Consider the following 20,538-nt stretch of genomic DNA (forward strand, 5'->3'; position numbering starts at 1 on the left):
TCTTTCATTCCTTAGAAATTGCAGTCCCCAGCCTGTTCAGTCTGCCTTGGCACCCTCGCTCTTCACTTGTTCCTAAGAGCAACTTCACTGGAGAAGAGAACAAAACGAAGCAGTCCTTTCTGACAAGGGCTTGTAAGGGGAACCTGATGAGCAGCCAGACAACCTCTCAGGGCCTGAGTCAATGAGCTCATGACAGCAGCCACTGTAGAGGAGCTGTTAACTGAATACCAGTTCTTGCATCCTAAAAAAATCAACAAAAAGCCTTCTACTATCCCATCTCTTTTACTGTTTGTTTTGTCAGAGTCAAAGAAAATGACAATCACTCACAACTCAGAACTGAGTAAGAAAATTAACTGCTGCCTCAGCCAACGCACTGCGGTGTGCAGTTGTCAAACTCTTGCAAATTTTGTCACAAGTCTTGGAGCTAATGTCTCCATGATTTCTAAAGCAGCCTGGATTTCTTTCCTCTCATTAGAAAGGGAAACCTTCCTCTTGACTTGTTGTAACACCTACGTGATGGGATGAAGAAGACAACAGAGAATGCTCCCTGCCATCGCTCCCTGCTAAACCCAACACGGGCTGCCCCGGGAACACTGGATTGTGGAACCTGCGCCAACACACGACGAGGCAACACAACGTGGAGAAGGCATGAAAGAGAGCCAGATCAGAAGCTACGGTCAGAAGAAGAGGTTGAAAATGAGCGTATGGTAGGGCCAACCATTAGCTTGCAGGGCAGTGATTAGTCTGCCGGATGGGGCTGTTCAGAGGCACAGGACACGAGGCACTGGTGTGAGAGCAGAGAAGGAGCTGGGCAGCGACAGCACAGGCCTGTTCAGGGCGGAGGGAGAAGCAACGCAGCACACGGGAAGGGAAACAGCGCTGCATAGGGAGGGCTGTGGGGGCCTCGGCACAACGCGCGGGCGGGCGCACAGGGCACCCACGGACGGGGCAACCCGGCCAGGCCCAGGGCCAGGCCCGAGGCCGGCCCAGCCCGCGCGTCCCTGCCCCTGCGCCCCGGCGAGCCTCGGTGGCGGCGCTGGGCACAGGCTCCTCGCCCCTCGGCTCCTCGCCGCCTCCGACCAGCCCCGCCGCGCCCGGCGCCGCGCTCCCGGCCTGGGGCAGCGCGGTCACCCGGCACCACCGCCCCGGGCGGCCCTGCGACGCCGCCGCGGCTGCCCCACAGCCTGCCCCGCCCCCCCGCTCGCGCTGCGCACTCCTCCCTATTCCCGTAGCGCAGCTACGCACACCACGCGTGCGCGCCTCCCGCAGGTACGTACACTGCGCTGGGGGAGAGGCTGCGCATTTCGCGTACTGCTAGGCTCGATTCCCGAAGCTGCTTTACGTCAGCTGGGGGCCGGCGAGGGCGGAGCGCTACGGAGATGGCGTAAGGAGGCCCTCGCCGCTCGCTTCCCTCCCACCGTCCTCCTCAGACGTGGCGGGGGAGGGGCTGGTGCGGAGCCGGCGCGGAGCGGCCCCGCCGCGATGTGGCAGAAGTCGGTGTGCGTGGGCCTGCTCGCCCTGGCCGTGGGCTACCTCTGCCTGCTGGGCCCCGAGCTGCCCCAGTCGGCGCTGCAGCACCTCTCCGCCTCGCTGCTGGGCGGACTGCGCCGCGCCCGCTCCCTCGAGAGCCGCATGGTGGCCGCCTGGCAAGCGGCCATCGTCCGCCCGGCGCGGGGCTGGGCGCGCGTGGCCGTCGGGTACGTGAAGGGGGGGGGGAGGCGGGGCGGGCAGGTGGCGCGAGCGCCCCTGGCGGCGGGGGGGGAGGGGGGCAGGTGGCGCGAGCGCCCCTGGCGGCGGGGGGGGGGGGGAGGGGGGCATGTGGGCGCCCCCCCCCCCCCCCAGGCCGGGCTGCTCTGCTGGGGTACAGAGATGTGGTGCGTGTCCTGGGTGCTCGGCTTCGGTTCCCTGTCTGCACCTGCGGGAGACCCCGGTGGGCGGGAGGTGCACGGGATCCTCGAGGCTAACACGCAGGCGCTGCCTCTCCGTCCGGCACGCTTCGGGGAACCAACCGCGAGGCGCTGGCGCTGCAGGCGCGTGTGCCGGCGTAGGCCCCGAGAGCGAGGCTCGCGCTCCTCTCCCGAGGCGCCTTCGCGCGCTCCTCGACTCATGCGCTCTGGCTGCCTGTCTGGAGGCAGGAGAGGCTCGTCAGGAAACTCGCTGCGGAAAACCGTTTGCCGCTGTGTCGTGCAAATACTGCGCTAACGCGGTCATACGTCTTGGCGGGGCTCTTACGTGTTCTACAAAGTAGCATGTTCCTTTTCCAGCCCTGTAGTTTTCCAGATGGGGCATTTCCAGAGAAAGCCACCGGCGAGTGCAGGCGCCTTACTGCTGGGCTGTTTAATCCTAGATGGACCTCTGCTGAGGAACTAATGGTCCAGAAAACCTTACGTAGCGGAGACTGAAGTGTGCTGTAAGGTTTAGAACTGGTTGATGAGGCTGTCTCGGGTTCTCTTGTCCTTGCTTTGCCTGTCTGTAAAATGATTTTATATCGAGAGACTGTTTCAGTGACTTGGAGCTACTGGCTTATTCCCTAGAAGGTGCCAATTGGGGAGCACAGCCTGGCAATATATAGGTATGAGAGACACATTTATAAAGTAGGGAAGTGAGTGACGCCTTCAAGATACAAGTGGAGAAAACTGAGTGAAGGTAGAGAAGGTAATGTAAGCAAAGGAAAGAAAGAAGAGAGGGCAGGGACAGGAGAAGGGAATAGATTTTGAAAATGCATGCGTGTGCATGAATCCAACCCCTTTCTCTTTTTAAGTTGGAAAGAGAGTAAAGGAAAAGTTCAGAAATATCACATTGATCTTAAATGCTGGTTCGAAGTCTGACCACTAGTACTGCAGTTATGTACACCACTTGATTCATTCCCTTTTAAATGTAAGGGCATGACAGGATAACTTGACTTTGACCAGAAGATTCAACCTTCAAGGGTTGGAAGAAAGTTACTCTACCCTAATGGCTGCGTAGCTGATGCACTGTGAGCTGGAGTCTGTCTTGCTCTTGCGTTACGGTTGATGCAGACTTTCTCCCCTGAATCACTGCATGTGACAAACAGGTTTTCGTGCCTCATTTAGTCTTCTCTTTCACCATGCCTTTACTGGAAAAGAGCCAGTTATCTTCAGTTTATTCCCTGCTTCCTTCGTTGCTTTAAAGGGACTAAATATATATATATACCTCCACCAAACACCCAGGGCCTCAAAGTTCATCAGCAAAAGCAGTTCATTAGTACCTACTCCCTGCTGTTCAGGGAGTATATTAAAAGCATGAAGTGTGTTAGCAGAGAAATGGCAGGGAGGGAAAAGAAAGACACTTGGAAGATGATTAGAGGTGTCTCGCTTGAAAGAACTGTGACTTGGTTTTATGTCATCTTGCGTTTTTAATGATACATTAAAATATAAGATTGTTGATGTTTTGCTGCGGTGAAATTGAGGCTGAACTGCTGTTCAGCCTTATTGTCTCATTTTTTTCCCTTCTGTGCAAGGGGATTTTTCTCTCCTTAGTGCATGAGGTGATGCACGATAGAGAGGATTCCTGATAGAATATGAGCTGCATTACCTTTTGCACTGAAAACCCTCAAGCTTTTTAATGTCCTTTATTTTGTATTACGCAGCCTTCGCATGTTGCAGCCCAAATTGTGCAAGAAAGGTCACTGAGAAGGAAGGATGTGGCTGTGCGTTCCAAGCTAACGTTTAAGTAGGTATAGGCTAAAAGCATTTGGAGTGTCAGAGTAAGCTGGAGACCCTGCAAAGTTGTGCGGATGGTTTGGCTCCCTGTCATGGAAGCATGGGGCAGAAGAACGTAACTCACGGTTGAAAACAATTCCAGAAGATGTTTTAGTAATTGCTGGGCTAGTCTCACTAAATGTCTTGCTTATATCACTGTCTATCTGTAACCAAGGAGTGGAAGGAAGGACAAGTGCTATAAACTTTCCCTAAAATACACCAGCAGTGAATGTAGGACTTTCCCGGAGGCTTGGTTCCAGCCCAGAAGTTTTTGTGTTCTCTGTTCTGAATTAGACTCACTGTGCTTATAAGAAATTTATAAGAAATGGGGACTGGAAGATTTGAGCTGCAGCTTACACTTTACCTAAAGTCTGGATTTGCTGAAATGGTGCTTGTAACTTCCTAAATATTGCAGCGCTTTTCTGTTTCACTATTTGAGAGAAGGCAGCCCGCTGTTTCTAGAAATTTGGGATGATACTTTTGAAAGTGTGGTTTTCGAATGTTTCAGCTGAAAAATTGGGCTCCTTACTTCTTATAAACAGCAGCAGCCTGCGTGTGGAGCATTGTACACACAGAAGGATCCATGTTCTTGGTTTTGTTAACAGTAGTTGAAACTCTAGAGGCTGACTTGAAAAAAAACTTTCAGTTTTGTTTTCAGCAGTTCTGAATTGCTTGTAGGCTTTAATCTAGCAGTAGAGGAAAAACTCTTATTTTAAGAGTAAGGGGAAAATCTTGGTAACTTTGTATTCATAAAAGTAATGTTCTAACTCTTGTGAGCACAGAAAACCAGTGTCCTCAGTGCTAACAATAAATAAGAAATATTCCTTTATTCCATGCTGGAAAGCAGTGAGGAGGAGGGAGAGCCTTTACTAGGGAAGCTGGAGCTCAGCCCTCTTATTTCTCTGGCTGTTTCTGCTGCTGTTTTACTACCACTGGTTTAATTTTCCTGCTATTACTATTGTGCCTGTTCTTTTTTGAGCAAGTGCAAGAGAAGAAACGAAGCAACATATGCAACTACCTTTGGACATAAGTAGCTTACTCTGTCTTGTTTTAATTTTGGTAGGATGTTAGGAATCTATCCCTTCTCTGCAATGCTGGTGCTGAATAAAACCTGTGAAGAGGAGAACACTTCAGCAGAGAATTTCAGGAAATTCGAATCCCTTCCCCCTCCCCGGCTTTTCTTTTTTTTTTTTCCTTGCTTATCCGGAGGGCTGCACAGCACTTGACAGCAGTCATTACGGCCTGGGAAGCGACGTCACTGTATTGCCTTGCAAGTGCCCTAATACACATGAGATTTTTCCCAGTATGCGTTTTTTTTCTCTCTTTCAGTGTCAACGCCTGTGTAGATGTTGTTCTGTCTGGTGTGAAGCTGTTAGAGGCGCTTGGTCTTGACCCTGGGGATGGAAAAAATCATGCTGTGTTGAACTCCAGACAGGACCTGAAGGAAGCATTCGCTTACTTCATGCAAAAAGGGGCAGCTGCTGAGCGCTTCTTCAGTGACGCGGAGTCTTTCCATCACATAGCGCAGACAGCCTCCGAGTACCCTGATGCACAGGTGTGTTTTCCAACTGAAGATAAGGTTTGACAAGTACATTTCTTCTTTTCTGCATCTTTTGTGACTCTTATTCTCCTTCTAGTGAGAGTGCAAATCATTTTGGGGGAAAAAAACTATGCTGTTGCTTGAGTGTATTAATGACTTTACAGAGTCAGACTCTTTCTGCAGCTACCCCAAACAGTAGGGTTTTGAGCAGTCTATACTTTGCTTGTTTTCCTAAAACTGAACTGCATGTATTTGGCTCTGTCAATCCAAGATGCCTCCGTAAGAATACTACTAAAGAGGTTTTTGAAGATATTGAAGCTGTTATATAGGAGCCAGGTGGGCCTGATGCCACTCTAACTTGTAATGAGGCAGGTGGGAAGAAAATAGATTCAAGCATTAGGAGCTGCAAACACTCCTATAAATGCTGGCTCATAATGCAGGGTTTGAATTCTCTCTAGAAGCGGGGGTGACAAAAAGCAATTAATAATCTTTCTGAAGCCTCCTTTTCCCAAAGCAAAGTTCTATTGCTCTAATTTACATTGTGTCTTCTGAAGTACTGGTTTGATATCTACTTGGTAGTTAGCTAATTTCTACAAGCTGCTTAATGCTACTTTATATGCAGTTTGGCAGCTGCTTTTGAGAATCAGGAAGAGCTCCTTTTATTGGTCAAAATTTTCCTGTGTTGCCTTGTTTCTCACTGTATTTGCTACATCGGCTTTCTGGAATCATTTGATTATTAGCTGTAATCTTCTATATCCTGTTTTCTGTCACTCCTCAATATAGTCACATAAATCTTCCTGATTAGTTAAATTCCTCACTGTTTTCTCAGCTATTTCAGCACCTCTGATCCTCATGATGATCTATATTTCTGGGTTTCAGAGCTCATGTAGGAGTTTTCTTGAAAGTTTGAACTTTCTCACCTGAAGAAGCTTTCAAGGTTCTGCTCACTTTACGTGAGCACAAGTAGTAGGTTTAACACTGATCTCAAACTGGATGAAATATTGTTACAGTTCTAAATTACTGCTTCTCAGCCTTGAAAATAAAAATAAGTTATGAATTGCCAAAAATATGCTACATAGAAGTACAGACTGTTTATATTATGAATTAATTGACTTGTACAGGGTTGCAAAAGACAAAACTGAAATTGTTAAGAACAGATCTGACAGAGAATTGTAAAATGATTTTGCCTTCAGCCCCAGTAAGCTTCATTAACTTCTCTGATACTAGAACTTTTTCTCAAATACTAAAATCTTGAGCCTATACTGAGCACCAAGCATGTATAAAGCTATCAAAGCAAAGGAATGCACATATCTGCCTGATCTGTTTTACAGCTTTATGTAGGAGGAAATGCTGCTCTTATTGGTCAGAAGCTTGCAACAAATCCAGACCTGAAGGTAAGTGTTCCAGAAACTTTGTACTATTCGCTTGTCTTTAATGAGATTGTGAAGATCTTGCAGTCCGATCTATTTGTCAGGGTATGGTTGAACACCACAGTTGAACCAGTCGAATGGTTCACTGCCTCTGAAGGGCAGTTCAATGCTTTTCTTTGTGTCACCGCTAGGGCTTGTTGCAACTTCCACAGACCTGATTCAGCTCCCAAAATAGTTAAAATAAATAAATAAAAACTCTAGCCTTGTAAAAAGACAATCAGTTGTAGCCTGCCAGTTTAGTGAGACCTGAACTGGCTCACCGAAGGGTCAAATGAGTGCCAGAGCTGACTGCAAGGGAACATGGGGCCAGAAAAGGAGGCTGATATGGGACTGCCTCTTTCAGTGACAGACAGTCATTACATCTCAGCCAACCTTGTCCAACACAGTACTCGAATGGGGTTTCGTGGTTAGCAGAAGCCTCTGGAGGTCTCTAGTTCAAACTCTTGCTCAGAACAAGACCATCACCAACACTAAATTTGAGCTCAGGCTGTCAGCAAAGGGCAATCCAGGCTTATTCCCAGCTGCCTGTTCCACCTCATCTGTTGTGATGGCGCTAGTATGCGGTCTGACTGAAAACTGGTGTTTTTGGACAGGTTAGTTTTCAGTTGGATCGGATTCCTGTTCTTGTACGCCGCAGGGCTGTGCAAATGCAAATGCCCCACTTGGAGGTGGCAAGAATATGTGGGAAGAGGGCAGTCTGCTCCGCTGGACAGCTGTACCTAGCTATCTCATCTCATACTTCAACAGCAGAGTTGTAGTGGCAAAAGCTGGACTGGCACAACTGCTAGGTCTTATGCCTCACAAACTCGAAAGCCATAGCTGGTTTGTGGGGGGGTTTTGTGGGTGTGTGGGATTTGGGGGGTTTTTTGTTTTGTTTTGTTTTTTAAGTTTAATCTACTGTCTATTGTCTAGGTAATGGTATCTTGTTTATTGCTCCCGCAGAGTTACTGACTTCTGTATTCTCTCTAATAAATCAAATACGTATCCCAGTGTGGTCCTGATCCTCTCAGTGTTTGTTCTCCTCTTAGTTTAGTAAAACTCAGTTCCTGTTTTCAGGTGGTTGTGTGGAGGCCACGTTGTTTGAAACAGATTGGTGTAGGATCCTCCATCCTTCAGTATGGTCATAAGAACAAATGGCAATCGATTCTAATCCTGCGACGGCTTAAGTCAAGATTTCCCTACAATGTGTAACCAGTAATATATTTTCCTGTAGGAGAATATCTTACACATCAGCTACTGCTGGCAAGAGATGAACAAATCTGGGACCAATCCATAAAATGGCTTTCCACAAAATAGAATAGCTATTTAGATGCACCAAAATGCTGGCAGGGACATGTCAGGGGATCAATCCTTGATAAATATATATATATTTTTTTTTCTGTTGTTGTTTTCTAGATCCTCCTTTGTGGCCCAGTTGGTCCTAAACTTCATGAACTACTTGATGACAATTTAGTTGTGCCACCTGAATCTATGCAGGAAAGAGATGAATTCCATCTTATCTTGGAGTATCAAGCAGGTACCTTGCCAAAGGCGGAATGTTAGATGGGAACCCTGAACATCAATAAGATATTTGTGGGTTTAAAGTTTTTTCTGAACTTCCTCTGAATCAGCTAATTCCAGAAGTACTGTAGAAGTTATCAGTATTAGCAGCTGTCACTGGGCTAGTCTGATAATTCCATGTACTTCAGAGAGCTGTGGTGGGTAAACAGACATCTTAAACTCTTTTGAAACCTTTTTTTCCTTTGTAATACAGTTGTTGTAAATACTGAATCATGCTGCTCCATTGCCATCCCTTTGGTTCTGTATTCTTGTATGCTATAACCTACAGAAGCAAAGTGGACTTTTCACTGCATTGTGGTAGAGCTCATTAGAATGAAGTACATAGACGGTGTAATTCTAAAGCTATATTAACATTAAAATGATCTAGTAGTGCTCTCTGTAAACAGAGAGGTACCATTTAACTGCATGCAGATGAAATTCGGGGTAGCCCTAATGTAATGGCTAAAATAAATGTGCAGGTGTTTTCTTGCTGTTTTTTAACCTGAATCGTTTCACAGATCCTGTCTCAAACCATAGTTTCAGAAATAATTATATTGGTGTGACAGAAGAGGGAGTATTTGGCAAGGAGCGAAGGCAAGAACCACTTTAATTAAACTTTTCCAGCAGCAAAACTAATGTGGAGCAGCACCCTGTGTCCACTTAGGGCTCCTGGCCAAGGCTAGTTTATTACAACTGACAAGTGCTGTTACACAGTAGCCAGTGTAAAATACACTAATCTTAAGTAAATCCGACTCTTCTGGCTCCTGGAAGCATCCTCATTAGCAGATATGCTAATATATGATGTCTCCTTTTCTCAGCATCTCTGCTTAAGTGAGACCTGCCCTCCTTATGAAGCCAGTTTGTAAGAAGCAGTTAGGCTGGGGGTCTTCCTCCTAGATGGAACTTTGTCTGTTGTCAGTTTGGGGGGATTTTTTTTCCCTCCCTTAAGAGAAGGCAGTGCTGTCGCTTTTGATGTGTTTTAATGGATTTTCCACAAACACTGGTCATATTCTCCACAGATAGCCAATATACAGTCTGGGAGAGCTGAGTGAGCAAGCATGCGTGCTGGTTCTAGGGTGGAGATTGTCCGCAGTAACCTCAAAAATGCTTGTGTTTCAACAGTTTCTGTTCAGAAATATTTCATCTATTAAAATTATAAGTAGAAAAAAAAGCTCAAATCATGCTATATCACTTTTCTACATTCTCTGCCTCCCCAAGGCTGCCCTTGTCCTCTCTGTTTTATTTATTCCCTTACATTTCTTTTTGCCCATTTACCATAATGGGCACAGGGAATCGTTTGCTGTCTGATTAAAGATGCTTGTAGGGATGGGGAGAGCTGGTGAGGGCAGACCAGCTGGACTGTGACTTGTGTAATTTGTATCCTCTTTAGGCTCGCTGTTGCTACTCTGTTCTCTCATGGCTCAGAGTCTGGGAGATGGAGCCCATGAAACAGGTTTTGTTTGTGATCTTATCCAGGAATAAAGCAGTTTGCCCATTGAGCACTGATCCAGCCCTATTCTGCAGATCATTTTTAGGAGCTGCCCAGTCAGGAGTAGTAAGAGCCATGAGTGTTGTTCAGGGTATATTTTCATGATGCAGTGTGAGTCAAACTATCAGGTGGTTGTTGCCAAAAAGGGGAGGTCTCCTCTCTCTTCACATTTTCTGCATGCTCCAACTGTTTGGCTTGAGCTGGCTGTGACGCTTACCTAATTGCATAGCAAACTAATACAACTGATTAAAACAGCAGAAAGCTAACCTGGCAAAAACAAACAAATATTGAATTTACCTTGTGATCAGACAAGCATCTAAGCAAGGCAGAGGGAGCAAATGAAGAGAATGAATGGGAAAGGATGTTAGAAGGACCTCTGTCACTGCTGGTAGTAGGCAGCTGTTAATTTGACACAGTCATGTTGTGAAACCATGGCTTCAGATTCCAGCAGGCTACCCCAAAATAATCTCTAGATGTGTGATTTGATTTGCTTCTTTCACAGTTGATTTCTTTTTCTTTGCTGCACCCTAGGTGAAGAGTGGGGACAAGTGAAAGCACCCAATGCCAACCGCTTTATCTTCTCTCATGACGTATCAAATGGCGCCTTAAATATGTTGGAAGTGTTTGTGTCTAGCTTGGATGAATTTCAGCCAGATCTTGTGGTACTCTCAGGACTTCACATGATGGAGGGCCAGAGCAAGGAGATGCGACAGAGACGACTTCTGGAGGTAAGATGCTTAAACATCAGTGTTTCCTTAATTTCCATTCCAACAAACACTTCATGGGAAACTCTTGGTTTCCCAGGTTTGAACTTGTAATTAGGCTGTGTCTTCACATCTCCCACAGATCTTCTCACTATTGCATGCTAAAAGAACATGAACTGTAGGACTAATGTTTCTTGGATTCAGTGGGTTGTCTAGGGGGGAAAAAAGAAGTTATGCTCTGGTTGTCCGGTTGGGATAGATCTACCTAGTTATTGGAGCTTATCCAGTGGCTGAATTGCACTTTTTCTATTCTAGATACTAAGATGATCAAGGCTATAATCAAGACTTCTTTTTTTTTTTTTAAGCATCATTTACGTTAGATAATCCAAGAGGGAATCTCCTTATCTGAGCCCAAATGAGCTACGCTGAGTTTTTCTTTATTTACAGATCTTTGCCTGTCTTACAGCTGAGTGCCCTTCTTGATTCAATGAGGTTTGTGAGATCTCCGATTTAATCTATTAGAAAAATGCTGAGCTGGGTGCAGATTAGGGTTAGATGTAGTTTTCCTGCTTTGGGATTCTGAAGGCTGATGGTTGTTTTTACTACTTTCTCTTAACAGTACATTCTGGCACTTGTCAGAAATCTCATTTAGAATCCTGATTAAATCCATATATGGAAAAATTAAACAATGTGCATTTCTGGGCCAAAACCCCTTTGTCCATTCTGTTTCTTAATGAACATGTGTTTGGGTTTTTTTTTCTCTTTCTCTACCTCTGCAGGCTGTGGCGTCCATATCTGATATCCCTACTGACATTCCCATACACCTGGAATTGGCCAGTATGACTGATCAGGATCTTATGAGCAACATTATGCATCAGGTAACCAAAATGATAGGATATGCTCTTTTATCAGTTACCTTTTCTTCAGCATCACAGTGCACAACTGGTAGATGATTATATACATGAAGACTTAGAATTACGGCTGTCCTGTCGGAGAGAAATGGAGAACGTGGGTTTAATGTCTGCTGTTGCTTTCTGAACACTTGGGTTTCCTCTACTAAGGTTATCGATCTCCTCTGCAGCAAAGGAGAGCTGTAATGGCTTCTGCCTTAGCAGAGGACAGATTGCTCTCTTTACCTTAGAGAGGGTGTTCCTTTTGAAAAAGTCTCAGTGGGAAGTTCCAGTTACAAGGTATCTCACAATTTGATGGCCCTCGCTCAGTTGATCATCAGGCCATTTTCAGCAAGAAGTGAGGCCTTTTTGCAAATCTGGAAGTCTTCAGCAGCTGCATTCAGTAGACTTACCATACAGATAGAGGTGCAATCTATTTTTCTGAAATGAAGACAGATTTTTAGCAATTGTAGAGGGGAGGCAGGCCCTAGAGAATACTCACAGCTTCACAGAGACAAGTAACCTCAGTTGGTTTGGATTTAGCAGGCTTGCTGTTTTCTAGAAGAAAACCAGGATTTGAATTTGAGCCATTTTTAATACAAAACTCAAACTTTGTGCAGAATTTTTCCTACAGATCCTGCTGGTCCCTTGTTTAATTTGACACAACTCTAACCTCAGTGTTAGGAGTGTTTCATGTAGTTCTGATGTTCTGTTACTTGTTAATGTCAAAGAGTGTATCTAGAAAATTAATTACACAAAATGAGCACGCACCCTTGGCATTCAACATTTTCCTGCCTGGTGATAGCGCCCTGGTGTCGCACTGATTTTATGTGTGAAGGAAAAACTGTTGTTCCTGTATTTCTGTTAGCAGGTCTTTCCCCTGGTGAACTCTATTGGGCTGAATGAGCAGGAGCTGCTGTTCCTCACGCAGTCTGCCTCTGGTCCCCACGCCTCCCTTGCTTCCTGGAACGGGGTTCCCGATGTGGGTGTAGTCAGTGACATCCTCTTCTGGATCCTGAAGGAGCACGGGAGAACCACGGACAGGGCCTCTGATCTCACACGGATCCACTTCCACACCCTGGCCTATCATATCCTTGTGACAGTGGATGGGTATTGGGGCAACCAGATTGCTGCTGTGGCTGCTGGAGCTAGAGCAGCAGGGACGCAGGCCTGTGCAACCGAGACCATTGATACCAGCAAAGTCTTCCTTAAAGCTCCTCTGGAGTTTGTGACCTCCCAGACAGAGGCACCCTCCAAAATATCTTTAAACCCAGATGAGCCAGTAGTGCATTGGCACAGAGAAGGTGTCTCGTTCCACTTCACTCCTGTTTTGGTGTGCAAAGATCCTGTCCGGACCGTGGGACTTGGGGATGCTATTTCAGCTGAAGGACTACTATATTCAGAAGTATATCCTCAGTAGAAGACTAAGACCCTACTTTTTCTCCAGTACTGTACAGTGTCTGAGGAATCGCGGTGTTCTCATTAGGATTTCAGCCAGTGGTGGTATAGGAATAGAATTAGGGCGTGATACATTTTCTGGATATAACTGAAAAAGAGCCAAAGAATAATTCCAGGTATAAGCTGTCAGATACATTCCAGTCACTTGGCAGTGACTCGAACATTTCACATTTAAGTGCAGAGGTTTTAGTATTTTAAAGAAAAGACTGGCTTTTCTTTGTCTTAAGCATGTGGGGAGGGAAATGAGTATCCAAATCCCTGTTTGGAGCAGGTTTGCTGTTTGTAACCACGAATCGGTCTTGTCCGTTAGTGCTTGAAAGTATAGCAGCCAGGAGGATTTCCTGCTTATGAATCCCAGGGAGAGCACAGCAGTCCTCGGCCCTGTCTTGCTTCTGATAAAGTAAAAATAAAAGGCTCTTGCATTATCTCCTCACGGCACATTGCTACAGGGCAAGAGCAAACCTTCTGCTTGCTTGGTGTGATGATGAAATCTCTTACTGACAAAATTACCTCTCAACCTCAGTGCCCCCAGCATCAGAGGGAGCCAGAGTCCTGAAATGTGATGCACACTGTACCTACTCCTTAAATGCACAGAGAAAACCTGACTCAAGACTGCAAAGGTGGTTTTGGGTAGCTATCTGGTTGTCTCTGTGACTTAGGGTTTTCAACTGAGCCCTAGTAGCCTGCACTTAGTTTTTGGGCAAATAAAAGTGAAGATAATCAGGGTTTATGTTTGGGGGAGCAGCTTTATTTACTTGTTGGGTTAATCCCAGAACTTTACCTGGGTTAGTTATACACTAAATACCAAGAGTTTCAGCCAAAGGGGCTCACAGCTTGCTTCCTTTGCTAACAGTAGGTGCTTATATCTGATCTCTTCCAGCTTACAAAAAAGCTATTGGATGCTGGAGACTAAATTTTTGCTTGAGAACTGTTGTGCAATTTTCTTCAGTTTCCCTGCGTTGCATTCGGAAGGGTTAAGTTATTAGGCATGGTCCCTCTAGGGGCTAAAAAGCTGTGACAGCGCCTTCCAGGTAAGACTGAAATGAGGCTCTTTTTATTTTGGATGAAGTCACTGATAATAGTTTTTGCTCTGGACAGCCTTTGAAATGAAAAAAATTAGAACTTGTGTGTCTTATCACCCAAATGATGCCTAGTATCTTGGCATAGCTAGTTTAGAAATCTTGTTAAATACTTTGTTTATATTTTTTCCTCTTGAGAGTAGCACCCTAGCAATTGCACAGGATCTTCTGTGTTGTCTGTCTCCTTCCAGGAACTTAAATGTATTTGCATAGCCATCATACAAATTTTTTCAGTATAAATTAAATGCAATTGCCATATCTATGCAAGCCAGGACTGTACGAGAATTTGTATGAGGTCACTTATGGCCAGTCTTTGCATCTGAATGGAGGGGAGTGATATGGAGTCCATATCACTTCGGCTGGAGTGATCGGTTACAGTACTGCTGTCATGTTGCTGTCGGTGACGTTCTCCTGTTGGAGAAAGCCATTGTGAAAGCTCTGTAAGGATAAAAACTGACAGTTGTAACTTGTACTGACTTAACACAAAACACTGTCTGCCAGGGTGTATTTAACTTCTCCTTCCCCTCTGAGGAAAGTCTGCTCTGTAGTACCGGAGGAGAGACCCAGTCAGCACTTTGCTGTTCTGTAGCTTAGACCACCCTGATCTTCCCTTGGGTCTTAGCATTTATCTCCATGAGGGATCGTCTTAACACTGGAAGTCTTTCTATCCAGAACTTACTTTTGATAAATTGTAGCATGGGACTTGGAGCTCTGTTTTAGTCTTTCTAAAGAAAAATATATATTAAAAAAAAACTGCTTTGAGCCATCTAAAAGGTCTGAGGCCATTAGCAGGGTTATTTTGCAACCTTTGATCATGGCCTTCTGGCACAACACCCCTAGAGCCACCGAAGGCCGTGCATCCAACCAGCTGGAGAATTAAATCTTTGCTTATGATGGGTCCTGCTTTCTTGACATCAGGCCGAGCTGGGTGGATTCTCGAGCGGGAAACAAAACAAAGCTAAATACACACAAGCTGTTATGAGCAATGGTCCTGCTGCTGTATTTCATCTCTCTCTTCCAAAAACATTTGCTGAGATACTAGGCTTGTTGGACTGTCATTGCCTTAGGGCCACTTAAAATCGTGCAAGTGCACTAACGGAACCTGTCCAAGAGTAAGTTATGCTTGCTCTTAGCAGGAGTGTTACAGGCCTTTTTTCTTTTTTAGGCTATTTATTTCAAATAAATAACTGCTGTAAGTATGAAATGAGTTTATTGCTGAGAGTTTATCTGGGCCTAACAACTAAACTCTCCTAAACTATTAAGAACTCCTTCCCTGTTGCGCCTGTTCTTTCTCACTGGGTGATGATACTTCTCCTTTGGCCATTTGTCAGCGTGCTGTGAACGCCTGGCAGCACGAGTCCCTTCTCAAGCGCAAGCAGCTTGTGACGGCTAGACTGCTGCTGCATCTGCGTATCTAGCTGCTTTGATCAGGCCTCTCACTGTCAGGTTGCCTGCTCACCAAATTCACTTAGCAAGGATAATTCTTAACAAGGGTGACCTGTTAATCAGATATGCTGTTGGTATCCCTGATTAAGTTTTGAAACAATCTGTATGATAATAAAACTGCACTGAATGGCGGCACCCAGCAGCCCTTCTTCACTCTGTATTTCACATGCTGTGAACCTGATGCGCTTAGCTGCCTTCTGCCTTCCAAACTTAATTAGAAGGAGGGTTGCAGACTCTCTTGAAATCCTCCTGCACGCGCAGGCTGTCGGACGCCCACGCGTGGTAGCAATAGTGACAGTGAAGCAAGGCTGCTCCGTCTTCAGCAGCCTTTGCTGAACAACAGAAATGGAAATATCTAGTGGGGCGGGTTTTGTGTGTTTAAGCTCTAGTGAAATACCTATCAATCAGTTTAAGGGGGACTTATCCTTCGAGGCTGGTGTTTTGACTGTCCCCATTGCAGTACCGTTGGTGCTCTTGGGCTTGCTTTTTTTTTTTTTCTATGAAAAACAGCTGGAGCACATCTGAAAAGTTAAGGCTGTTGTGTCCTGTTTTTCTTATGAGCACTTAAACAATTCTTTTTAGAGGGTCCTGTGACCTGTTTGGGGGGGGGGGGGATTTTTTTTTTTTTCCTGTTGGTTGTAAAAGACAAAAGTCCTTGGTAGGTGAGAGGTTTTTAGCAAACTTATCTAACTGTAAAAATCCAGATCTGGATTCACCATCAGGACACAGCTTGCAAAAATACCAAAGTTTTAAAACCAGCTTTGAAACGATCTCTGCTTTCTCCTTGTCCTTATCCTCTCTTCCTCTGCAAAGTCTTCTTGTTCTCGTGCTTTAGTCATACGCTGAGAGATGACTCAAACCTCAGCCAGCCTTGTGCTCCTGAATCGAAGGGTTTCCACTGGAAATGTTTGTTCACACACAGTTCGCTGCTGACGCCATACACAACCTCATCGTTGTGAGAGTACACCAGTGGCTCTGTAGACGAGAGGGCTTGTGCAACGTTGGTATTTCACTTCTGAGTACCAATAGCCAGTACAGCCACGTTATTTTTTTTTCTTTCCAGCCTTTGATCATAAAAAGTAATTGCTGGTATCTCATTTCCAATGAAACGCGACACCGTTTCCAGCGCGTGTTGCCTCCTGAAGGTCAGACGGCAGGTTATTTGAGATGTGTGAACCGCAGGAGGCTGGTAGTCCTTGAAACGGTATGTTGTTGCTCCTCCGCTGTACCCATGGTGACGTGTGATTGCCGCCTGGCCATGGAAGAGCATATTCCAAATCCAACTCTTTTGCAGTTTAAAGGCTTTTTGTTTTCTGTCTGGGGGAGTTTCACAGTGTTGCTAAGGAATTACTTGATTTTCTTTACTTCCATGCTTCTTGGTTATCTCCTCTTGCGACATGTGAGATCTGGTTAAGTTTGTTCTTTTCTTGCAAGTTCCTTTTACAGAACAAATGCTAATTTTTTTTTCCTTAGCCTTTATGCATTTCCTCTGAAAAAGACCATATCAACTGCTCTGAACCTTGTTAGATCTTGATTTAGAGCCCGACACCACTTCTCAGCTACTGAAATCCAAAAGCTGTATATCAGCAGAGAGCTAAGTCCACACCACAACTAACAGAAAACTGCCAGCAGTTTATGTATTTGCCATCAGCTATCTTCTGTATAGGTTTATTAAGACTAATTAAACTAAGGTGGAGGTGGCATCTTGCAGCCACCTCTGAAATGCAAGGGGCTTATAATAGATATAAAAAGTAAAGCTTCTTAAACTGTGAAATCCACTGACGGTAACTGGGGTTGGCTCCGTGTGTGGGCACATGCATGTGTGTTGTAATCATATACTAAACTATCAGGAACTGCTTAATTGTGTGTGACCACTCCAGCCGTGTTCTGAAAAAAGTAAAAATGAATACTGGGACACAGCTTTTTTTGAGAATGGTAAAAGGCAGCGTAATTCATTCCAATTACCCCAGAAGCTGTTTAAACATCTGTGCTGTTGGGCTCTTGCTTGCAGCTTAGCTGAAAGTTAATGCCATTGTCAACTAGTGAGCAGCTAAACTGCTTCTGCATTGGTATCTGGCATGAGGTGCTGATGCACACGCTCAGGGCAATCTGTTCTGAAGTGGTCCTGTCAAGTACTTCTGTCACCCAATGTGTTACATTACTATTTCTGTTTTAAAGAAACTCATCAAGATTTTAAATACAATTGAAAGAACAGTGTAAAACTGAGGGAAAATACTGAGGGTTTTTTTTTAATAGCTTTAGGGCGATTGCTCATATACATATGTCCTGACTTAAACCCATGTTTGAACATAAATGTTTGTTTCAAGCCATATTAATTGCACTCTTCTCTGGCACAACTGATGTTTTGGTGAAAGCACACAGTTATGTTTTAAAACCATGATCATAGCAAAGTGGTAGTTTTGTGTTTTTTAAAAAAAAAAAAAAGTTACATGTCTATAGACTTGCTGAGTAATAGTGTTGGTAGAACTGCATTCACCACCAACCATATAGGCACTGCCCGTAATTCAAACTTGGATACTGTTCTAAGTGGCTACAGCAAGAAGAGTACTGTTCTAGCAGGAGAACAGGCGTTCAGCAGAACAACCCCCGCCTGTATGTTCCGTTGTAGCGAAGGAAGCTCACAGCCACGTACCTCCTGTCTTTGAGCAGCTAGCTAAAATGGAAGCCATGACAAAGATTGTCTCGCATTCCTCCTTCAAGCACTAGTGAGCTTACTAAAGAGAGCAGTGGGAATAGTAAAGGTTATCTTTGTTCTTTATTTTTAAAACTCCTGAGTGCTATGAGGCAGAACAAGCCTTCTTTTTACCTAGACTAGCCCTTGCACTGCTCTCTGGCCTCACTCCTGTCTTTCTGCTCCAGCAACACCGAGTCTGATTAAGCCCTTTAGTCAAGCTTTATCTTGGCCTTCATGCATCCCAGGAATGAGTGTTCTCATGTCTGTTCAGAGATGTCAGATTAAGTTCTCTTCCATAACAGATGGAACAGTTTCTTGCATAATATCTCAGGTGGATCTGAACTGAATTCTCAGGGAGTTACTGATCCAAACTCTTGTAGGATGTCTGACCGTTTGGGAGTGTTGAGGCTCCTTCAACAAAGGGAGCAAGTGCAGGTTGGAAACAGCATGCACAGCCACTGCCTTCTGTGCCAGAAACTCCGAAAGGCATACGCTCCAAACAGCTTGCGGTGGCTTTGAAAGCCGAACCTGGTAGCAGCCAGCACTGAGAAGAGCTCATGGCAGCTGAAGAATACAAATGCTGGCAGCTAAGGGTGAATGATCTCATTAAAATGCAGGGGAGGAGCAGAGGGAACAAGAAAAAAAATCCTGAAAGTCTCCCCTAAGAATTGCTCAGGAAAACTGCTCCTCAGCCAGCTGGATAAAACTGGGTTCAAATCTCACCTGTATTTTTCATTAAGAACCACTGAAGAAAACACTGATTTGGTTTGAGGGAGTGATAAAGCTTTCCTTGTAGCAGAACTGTGTTTTCTATTATATAAAATAGTCTTGGCAGATGAAGTACTTTTATATATATATATAAAAAATTTTTTTTTGTAGTACATTTATGTGTAGAGCTTATTATTTTAGTAAAGTTGATTTTTCTTCATTCAGCTCTAAGGTTTGACTGTCTCTAAAGCAAAGGTTTTGCCAGCTGAAACCCACTTCCCACTTGGGAAGTCTAAATTTTGAATGTCTAACATAAGAACTGAACCTACCTTGTTCCATCTTCTGTTAGTGGCCACATTTGGGCAATCAAGATAGATAGAGCACAGGACCGTAGCAAGTATACAGTAATGCTGCCCATAACAGAGCAGCATCCTGTTGTCTCAGGGTCCTCAGAACCGAAGTTGTCTGTTTTAATACAAATTGCTGGATGAATTGGTCAGTAACTCTTGGCTGAAGCAAGGCCTTGCTGCCTGATCTTTGCTTTTTGAGTGTCTTATAGTCCCTTCCCTATGAGGAAGTAAAAAACTGCAGTCTATGCCACAAGCAGTATGACTGAACCTGGGTTACGATATACATTTTTTCCAGGAAGGAGGAAAAAAAAAAATCATTAAAGCAGATGGTTCCTACTTCCCTAAAAGCAAGCTGATTATTCTTTTCCATCTTATTCTTTCAATTATGGAGGGAAAAAGAATATTAGAATTATGGCTGATGCCAGAAGCAGGTTTTGGAGCACAAGGTAGGATTTCCAAAATCCCTAAATGACTTAGTACAGTCCTGCTGAAAAATCTCTCGCTTAATTTCAGTTCTCATCATTAGCTAGCGTAAGAGCTCTCTATACAGTTGGTATTAGACTATAACTACTGTGAATTTACTGTAGGCAAATGCCATCACCAGAATACTCAGGGGGAGGACAGGAGATAGGACAAGGAATTTCAGTTCTACTTATTATCCAGCTGTAATTACATATTTAAAAATGCTTCCTTAGACATGAAGCTCCCTTCTGCTCTGGTCAAATCCAGAAAGTAACAAGGTGCTACTGCTTCTGTTCATGGAAAGAAAAATTATATTAATCATCTGCCTGAGCTTTTTACTTAAGAGGTATATTTTAAATACCTTTACAGTACCTGCAACTATAGTACACCCCATAGTACTTTTACCTATAAAAGCATCTTAGCAGCCAAGATGCTAACAGGTTGCACAAGTGGGACTGGGTGAGAGAAGAGAGTTAGATCTTTGGCTGTTCCTTGTGCCTCCGGTGGGCTGGGAATTGAGAATAAAGGTGTTTTGTAAGCAGACCAGGCTTCTACGGCCACCTGTGGGACAAGGGCTGCTCCCACCAAGTGAATATAGCAAACTGGTTTCCTAATGCTACAGTCTTTCAGTTGCTTTCCCCTGCCTTCTGCTTGTTGTAAAAAGGATAAATTAACCAGTAACATCAAAACAAAGAGTGACAAGCAGATGGACGGAAAACTCAGCCTTCCTTCAGCAGCAGCGCTGGTGCTCACTTGCCTGCAATCACTCTCTTCTGGTCACCATTCCTTGTGCTGGAACTTCTATAGCTTGAAAGCTTTTACGGTGAGACTAAAAGACTATACCAAGCAATCATTATAGGAAAAGTTGCCTTGAACTAAAGTTTTGGGGGTAAAGTAAAGAGTTCCCATACCCTGCCCACCCTCGCTCTGCAATCTTTGCCTCTTCTTCACAGGCACCCCATTACGCTGCAGTAACCTTCAGTGTAAAAAGTTTAATGTGAATAAAATAGCTGCACTGTACCTGAC

At 44.6% G+C, this 20,538-nt stretch overlaps 2 protein-coding genes across 3 annotated transcripts in view; one reads left to right on the forward strand and one right to left on the reverse strand.

Annotated features, from left to right (window-relative positions):
• The first annotated feature begins 1,346 nt into the window (after positions 1-1,346).
• On the forward strand, positions 1,347-20,537 carry ADPGK (ADP dependent glucokinase). Of its 2 annotated transcripts, none has more exons than XM_067305631.1 (7): positions 1,347-1,697; positions 5,052-5,277; positions 6,594-6,656; positions 8,088-8,208; positions 10,252-10,448; positions 11,204-11,302; positions 12,183-20,537. In XM_067305631.1, exons 1-7 carry the CDS (start codon positions 1,483-1,485, stop codon positions 12,732-12,734), a joined length of 1,473 nt encoding a protein of 490 aa, XP_067161732.1. In that variant the 5' UTR covers positions 1,347-1,482; the 3' UTR covers positions 12,735-20,537. The 2 variants fall into 2 exon arrangements, with proteins under 2 accessions (XP_067161732.1, XP_067161733.1); XM_067305632.1 differs by having other exon boundaries at positions 12,186-20,537.
• BBS4 (Bardet-Biedl syndrome 4) overlaps positions 14,194-20,538 on the reverse strand; it is a 50,629-nt gene continuing 44,284 nt past the window's right edge. Inside the window, exon 17 of the mRNA XM_067305629.1 lies at positions 14,194-14,262. The gene's annotated coding sequence lies outside the window, so the exon portion shown is untranslated. The remainder of the gene's footprint in view (positions 14,263-20,538) is intronic.

This window comes from Apteryx mantelli, chromosome 15 (genome assembly GCF_036417845.1).
Source record: "Apteryx mantelli isolate bAptMan1 chromosome 15, bAptMan1.hap1, whole genome shotgun sequence".
Taxonomy (NCBI): Eukaryota; Metazoa; Chordata; class Aves; order Apterygiformes; family Apterygidae; genus Apteryx; species Apteryx mantelli.